This window comes from Alligator sinensis, unplaced genomic scaffold, assembly GCF_000455745.1.
Source record: "Alligator sinensis unplaced genomic scaffold, ASM45574v1 scaffold448_1, whole genome shotgun sequence".
Classification (NCBI taxonomy): Eukaryota; Metazoa; Chordata; order Crocodylia; family Alligatoridae; genus Alligator; species Alligator sinensis.
The window spans coordinates 744,473-752,700 of NW_005841870.1; the positions used below are offsets into that span (position 1 = coordinate 744,473).

Consider the following 8,228-nt stretch of genomic DNA (forward strand, 5'->3'; position numbering starts at 1 on the left):
GGGACAGTTGTTTAACTAGTCATACACTATATTTCCTTGTTCTCCTCAACTCATTTTGTTATCATATTATGCAGCTATAGTCAGACAAATATCATCATGCATGTCTATGCTCAGTTCCTCAGCATCATATGAATTTGTTCAGTGCCAGAAGTCTAAAGTCCCTTCCTGGGGTTCTGAAAAATTCACCTGGCTTCTGCCTCTGACACTTTACTGACAGTTTTGTTGGAAGTGTTATGAAGGGCAGTGCTCATAAGAGTAAGCACATTTTAATCACATTTAGTCTTCATGTGTAATTAATGTGCCAGAATTTTCTGCACAGAAAATTCAGGTGCATTAAACTAGACCCCAGCATGCATCTGAACATGTGTCCATCAGGAGCACATTTGGTCCTGAAGGGAACAATTCAGTTTACGGCTGCTCCTGTCCTGCTCTGCCCCTCCCTGCAGCAGCCAAGGGGGCTCCAGGTTCCCCTCCAAGTGCCAGCCCAGGGCTGGCAGGGGGCACAGGGGCTGATCTCAATCTCTACAGGGTGGGGCAAAACTGTCCTGGCTGCCAGGCAGTTGCCTCCCAGCCATGTGGAGATGGAGACTGTGCTGATTTCCCACGTGTCTGGGAGGCAGCTGGGACAGGGATGGGTCCCAATCTTTATGTGGCTGGAAGGCAGTTTCCCACCAAGTCGGGACATCTCTCCCAGCCACGTGGAGATCAGGACAGGTCCTGATCTCCATGTGGCTAGGAGGTAGTGTCAGCCAAGCCGGGACAGATCTCCCTACTCCCTGTGACCCCTACTGCCTAGGCTGACCAGAAGCAATTTGCTCCCGGTCAGTATCTACACACGTACTTTAGTGCATTAATTTAATGAGCTGATTTTTAGTACCTGTATTTACAGGTATTAGAAAATGGCACATTAGACTAATCTACTTCATGGTAATAGCTGTGTATGTGTAGATGCTGATGCTTTCATGCTCATTAGATTAGTCTAATGTACGGTAAAGAGTCTCATGTAAACACATCCAGTAAAAATCAATTGAAAAAGGTTAAACCCCGAATGGCTGAGCTTTTCTTTCAAGAGCTGCAAGTGCCCCACAACATTTGGGTTCCTGTTAAAGAAAGCAAACACCTTATGTAGGACAGAGCTACTTTTGTTCAGCAGTAGTTAAAGGATGGTGTGTCTTCATAGCATAATATGGTTGCCTATAGGCATGACAGTTTCACTATTACTCCTTACTGGTACATAACCTAGTCATACCATACTTACGTTTTTTTACAGCCAAAAAAGGCAACTCTTACCTGGGTTTGAGAAGGTCTAAAAGTAGAGTCGAAGCCATTCTGTAAGGAGTCCAGAAATGGCTGGATTTTGTAGAGGCCATGCGTTGTCTGGCTGGAGCGAAAGGCCACAATGTGGAAGTACTTCAGGATCTTCTCAAACCGGGTCTGTGTCATGATAAGTGCTATGCTCTTGTTGCTGTAGAATCCACTGCTCCAGATGCTGAGGACAGACTCACAGTGGTGAATGCTCGTTGATATCATGTAGCCTAGGAAGGCTTTCATTTCGGTTAGTGTGACGTCCACCCAAGCATCATCACTGCCAAATCTCTCCTGGTACTTCTTGGCATACATATTGGTTTGCACCACCATGTTCTTTAGTACATTGTCAGGGACAAATAGCTGAAAAAAGTCCATGACGCTGGCAGTTGGAGGCATTTTACGGGTTGGACCTAGAACAAAAGTGGAACAAAAATCTTATTTTTGATGAGTTCTTCATTGCAGCAGCAAAAATGATAGCTAATCAATCTCATTTCAATCAGTTCCCCTCGCCTCAGTAGCACAGCAAGACTGAACTAAAGTCTCGAAGTCCTATTATTTAGAGTTTTATAACAGCTTCCAAGGAAAAGCGCTCTCAGAACCTACCACACCTCCTTGCCCCACTGCACAGCCTCCACATATCCATAGATTGTGTTTTCTATTTCAGTCCTTTGACCAGGTAGATAAAACATTCTTACTCTTCCCCAAAGGTTAATCAGTCCCTCAAACCTCCTCCTCCCCCAGATAACTGTTGTTGCTCCTTTGAATTCTGCCCAGTTTGTCAGTGCCTGCTAGATTAAGGTGGTGTCTCAAATGCCATAATCCAAGATCAGGCATACAACCATGCTACATAACAGGATTCTCCTACAATTAAAACTTGAATTCACTTTGTCACACTGGATTTCAACGTCTCCTCCAACTACTGCCCCCATCAGCCTTGCAACTCTCAAGTTACCTCTTTGCCAGTGCATGTAACCAGCATGATTTTTATGTATGGTTGTTTATGTTGCACTATTCAGCATCCTGTTTTAAGACCTGATCCTGCACCCTCAAATCTAAGTAACATTGGCTTTTGATTCCAGGGACAATCAGAGAGGTCTATTACAAGTTAGAGCCCCTTTGGAAAAAGCATTACATTATATACATTTTTTACTGTAAAGCGTCCTACTTCACGTATTGTTCATCTTAAATCATAAATCTTGCTTTCCCTCCCTCTAATTATTCTGATCAACAAAACCACAAGCTTCTGAGAAAAAAACCCAAAACAAGCACAAACCAGGGTTGCAGGTTGATCACTGTAATGAACGTTAAGGTGAGATCCAACTACAAGACTTAGGGGAATTAGGAACATAGGATCTTAAGGGACCTCCTATATCAGGGTCCAATCCCCCGCTGCTGTACACACCATATTGTATAACACCTTTCATACACTTAGAGAGCTCCATTTTAAAAATAGGTAGATTTCTTGCTTATTGCACTGATTAGAATGCTGTTTAAGGACCTCACTGCTCTAATATTTAAAAATCTTCTAATTTCCAACCTAAATCCATTAATGGGAAACTTATACCCATTTATATGCTGACACTGTCCTTAGTTTAAATAGCTCCTCTTTCTTCCTGCTGTTTACTTCCCAGTGTGTTTTTAGACCACAGCCTGTCTTGGCCTTTTCAAACATGGGAGACCAGAATCAGAAATAATATGTCTAGAGACCTACTGAAATCATGGTGGAAGTGGGCTGTGCAGCAGCTCCTTTAATCTTCGAGGTTGCCCTGCATGCCCCGACTGCCAATCAGCAGTGGGGCCCCACCACTCACTCCTAATCAGCAAGGAGATGAAAACTGCGGTTTTAAATATGGCATTGTTTTTGCCTTCTGGTCGGTCAGCAACAAGTAGTAGGGTGAGTAGGGAGGAGTGTGTGTGGAGGAACCTGCAAGATTAAAGGACCTGATGCCCAGCCCACTTCTGCCATGATTTTGGTAAATCCCTAAGTATGTCAGAGGGAGGCCTCACCTCAGCCTTGTACAATGGTATTATTATTTCCCTCTCTTAACTAACACATTCCAGGATCCACCTGTCTTTTTCATGACTGCATCACATTAGCATCTTAGTCATCTTATGATCAGCTAGTATCCCAGGTCCTTTCCCACCTCAGTCACTTCCAACTAATCACTTCTCGGCTTATAGTTGAAGTTGGGCACGGCCTTGGATTCTGTACTACCAAATTTAATCCCATCTTGTATTTTAGTCCACAAAGTCACTCATTCTTTCTATATAAATAGCCCAGTATTCTAGACCTGATGCCTTTTGACTCCAAATGTCGTCTCTGACCTTGTCAAGAGTTGTTAATGGAAATATTAATAATGAGATCCATCCCAACACTGAGAACGAGAAACTCTCTAGTTAACTCTTCCCAGTTTGATACCTCCCCTTTCAGCACTGCCTTTAACAAATTCCTTACCCACCTTACAATTTGTCTACTAATTCCTAACTCAAGTTTAAATAGCAATCTCCCATGTGGCATTATACTAAGTATATATAAAGAGCTCATTGGCCTGGCACTATCTACATTTGGCAGACCAGTGTTGTCCTTTATTTCATTTTCCATGTCTCCATGATCAAATTATTCTTTCCTTCAGATTTTCTTTTAAAGGCTTGCAAACTCTTGGTACAGGACTAAAAGGCCTGTAGCTGCCTGCAGCACCTCCCCCTTCCCCCCTTCATAAATACATAAATTACTTTTACTGTTCTTCAGTTATACGATGAACTATGTAAGTCCCAATCTTACAATTCAATTCAGCAGCGCAAGCTACTGCACCTGCATAGAATGTAGCTTTAGGATCGGGGCCTTAAACTGGCCAGCTTTGGACATTTTACACCAGCCCAGAAACGGTCACAGAAAATTACCTTTGCAATATGATGGTGTTTTCTGCATATTTCTTAATTTGGTGCATTTCACTTTTAAAAAGAGATGAATTTTGCAGATGGAAAATAAAGCATTTTTTCTGCATCAAGTTACAGTTTCTCGCACACACATAGTACCCCTCCCCACAAAAAACTAATGTATGAAATCAGCTGCAGCCATCCTATAAACTTTTGGTGTTCAGAAGCCTTTATTGGCCAAATGGACCTATCTTTATATTTCTCATATCCCCGCCTCCCCCTGATGAATTTGTTAAAATCTGGCTTCTGGATCCGTGGTTTCACATACCAGTTCCTTCAGAGTCCTAGGATGGAAATTACTGGTCTCCAAGCCTGAAGATTTTAAGCTCCTTGAGGCTTTCTCCAACTTTGGTTATGATAATTTCTGTGACTATACCCTTACTTCTATTATCCATCCTAACTTCCCCCCCACCCCCATAGTAATCATAATCATCCTTGCCAAAAGCTGAGGCAAAGTACTTACTTAAATTTTAGTCCATAGTTAAATTATCTTTAAATTTCTACCCTATCCTCACTGCATAGTGGCCCCACTACTTGCATTGTCCTGTGTATTCAAATAATCAAAGATTTAACTATCCTTTGCAAGATGCAACTCACTGGCTTTTAGTATGTCTCACTCTCTTGACACTTCCTGACCTCTAAGGCAGCCTTTTTTGCTGATCAGTCCTTTTTCCATTTCTTGTGCTCTTTCTTTCTTCCCAATATTCATCTCAAGATGGTCATTTGTGCAGTTAGGCTTGCAAGTTCTTACATTTTTTTCTCCACTTGTTTAGGCTACAGATTCCTGATAGTTTTAGCAGCTCTAACATGAAGAAATTGCAGGTCTCCTCTGATTTTAAGTCTGTCCTTAGTCCAAGTGACTTCCCTAATTCCCTTATTTTCAGACTGTCCTTTGTCAGAACTACTTGTGTTTATCTTTCCATTTAATTTACTGTATCAATTAATCATCACTCAACCCATTCTCTTACCATATCCTCATTAACTACTAAAGCCAAGTTTTAAATAATTTCACCTCTTGTTCATTAAAGTGACTTTGGTGAAGCCTGTCACCTATCACACCCAGGGATATCTGGGCCCTCCCATTATTAGTAGCATTTGTACTCCAATGCTCCCGGGAAAAGATTAAAGTCTTCCAGAATACAATTCCTGTAGGATTCTGAGGGTCTCTACTCATATCCAAATCTGTACATGTTGTCTAAAGCAGAGTTACAGTTCTACCACCACTGAAACTCAAGCTAGCTTCCCCTAGCAATATTCTCTCTCAAAACAGGTTGTTTTACTGTTATTATCCATGCAATTACTTAATAGCCTACCACAGCATTTGCATACAGTGTTACCCCACTGCCCTGTTTCTATGTCTATAGAACAGCTCAACTTTTAATATCAGAGTTCCAGTCATAACCACTGTGTTTCTGAATTATGCTGCCCAAATCTGAAACTGATCCAAAATAACCACTTAGCTGCCACCTATCTCTGCAGGTACCTATATTCTCTGGAGGTACCTTGAGTTCTGCTTCTGCATGTGTCCAGAACTGCCCCAGTCTCCTTGGTGCGCACATGCAATTCAGGTCCAGGAAGTGAGCATCCCTAAGTCTTCTGATGGTTCTGAGCCAGCAGGCATGCTCTGAGCAAGCCTATGATAGTGAAAGGATCAGACTCACAAAATGCATCTTTGGCCTCTCAAAGCAAAGCTGGAAGAGGAGGAGAAGGGGGGAAAAAGGTAGGGCACTTGTGTGGGAGAGGTGAGCTCTGAGTTTTAGTCCATTTTCAAGGACTGTTTATGGATTTTCTACTACTAATCATGAGCACAGGACCAAGGATTCCAGCTTTTCTAGGTCTGAGACTCTTAACGTTTTTGCCCACATCCTACTATGTGTAGATATGCTTGAGTTCTTCTAATGGTTTTTGACTGCACCTTCAACATTCAAAGTTCTGTTTAACAACAGAAATGGGTTCCCCTTGCATTGTACAACTACTTGCATCCTGATTCAGTATGCATGGCAAAGGGTGGAAGAGATGTAGGAAATTCTGTGGGTTTGGGGACAGAAATTCATTAAAGACTTTTTGTTTGCATGGTTTGGGACACCATGGATTTCAGCACTTCTTTTGAACATGGCAATAAAAATATAAAAACTTGGGCCAATATGGCATGACCATATTTGTTATAAAATATAAATAGTGTTCGTTTTTGGCCTCCAACTCTGTTAAGCCCAAGATATTTGATTACAGCCTACAAGAAACCCTCAGTGTTTTATAAGCTCCACCAAAAAGGGCACTATAGATGTCAAAGTTGCATAGTTAAGCACTCAGACACCAAAAATTTCAGAGGAAAAAACAGGGAGGATTTTTTTTTCCTATGGAAAAACATCTAATTTATATTTATATTCTATTGGACACTTATATTAAGTGTGAAATAGTGCAGACTCAAAAAGGCTGAAGTGTTTTGTTTCCAATTTACCAAAACCGAATACCACCCAATACTCTGTAGTAACCTAACAGGAAATTGTAAGTGGTGAAAGGTTTTCAATTACTACTAAAAACAAGGAGTTAAGATGGATACGGTTCTACTGTCCAAAAATAAGGCAGTGGCTCTCAATCTTTTTAGATTCAAGACACCACTCCTTAGCCTCAAGCCACTGCTCACAAAATGCCAGCTTTTAGTTTTCACTCGTTTTTTACTACAGAAATATAACAGAGCAGTTGCAAAGAACTCAGGAAACCACAACACATCAATTCTGGATTCCTGTTTGAAATCTCTTGGTTCATCTTGTAAATCACAGTTGCACCCTGTAGCCACGTCCAGACAAGTGCAGCTGTTCAGTATGTGGTGCTGCAGACACTTATGCAGTGCCACATACCGCATATTCAGGTGTTCTCCATGGTGCAAGGTAGCAGCGTGGGGGGCAGGGGGTGAACCCTGGATATCCGGTGGTCAAAAAAACCCATGCCCCCCACAAAAAACCCAGACTGACACATGCAGGAGCAGTGTGCACTGCTCAAAACCGGAGCCAGGCCAGCCGGAGCCATGCTCCAGTTGCCAGGCAGGCTCCAAGTGGCAGGATCACTGCTGTTGCAGCCCTGGGAGGCCCTCAGGACCCCAGAGGGCATATGGCACAGGCATTCCTCAGGGACAACTGGTGGTGGCACAAAGTGTCCCGCTGCTAGTTGTCCTTGGGGAACCAAATGTCCAGGCCTATGTTTTTAACATTATGTGGCACCCGATGGCACCCCTGAAAGGAACTCAAGGCATAGATTCATAGATGTTAGGGTCAGAAGGGACCTCAATAGATCATCGAGTCCGACCCCCTGCATAGGCAGGAAAGAGAGTGCTGGGTCTAGATGACCCCAGTTAGATACTCATCTAACCTCCTCTTGAAGACCCCCAGGGTAGGGGAGAGCACCACCTCCCTTGGGAGCCCGTTCCAGACTTTGGCCACTCTAACTGTGAAGAAGTTCTTCCTAATATCTAGTCTAAATCTGCTCTCTGCTAGCTTGTGGCCATTATTTCTTGTTACCCCCGGGGGCGCCTTGGTGAATAAATACTCACCAATTCCCTTCTGTGCCCCCGTGATGAACTTATAGGCAGCCACAAGGTTGCCTCTCAACCTTCTCTTGCGGAGGCTGAAAAGGTCCAGTTTCTCTAGTCTCTCCTCGTAGGGCTTGGTCTGCAAGCCCTTAACCATACGAGTGGCCCTTCTCTGGACCCTCTCCAGGTTATCCGCATCCCTCTTGAATTGCGGCGCCCAGAATTGCACGCAGTACTCCAACTGCGGTCTGACCAGCGCCCGATAGAGGGGAAGTATCACCTCCTTGGGGCCTGACCAGCGCCCAATAGAGGGGAAGTATCACCTCCTTGGACCTATTCGTCATGCATCTGCTGATGCACGACAAAGTGCCATTGGGCTTTTCTGATGGCTTCGTCACACTGCCGACTCATGTTCATCTTAGAGTCCACTAGGACTCCAAGATCCCTTTCCACTTCC

The 8,228-nt window shown here is 43.3% G+C and overlaps 1 protein-coding gene across 1 annotated transcript in view; it reads right to left on the reverse strand.

Annotated features, from left to right (window-relative positions):
• The window catches only part of PGBD5 (piggyBac transposable element derived 5), a 73,924-nt gene that overhangs the window by 49,064 nt on the left and 16,632 nt on the right, over positions 1–8,228 (reverse strand). Inside the window, exon 2 of the mRNA XM_006016974.2 lies at positions 1,291–1,718. Within this exon, the coding sequence (XP_006017036.2) occupies positions 1,291–1,718 (428 nt within the window). The remainder of the gene's footprint in view (positions 1–1,290; positions 1,719–8,228) is intronic.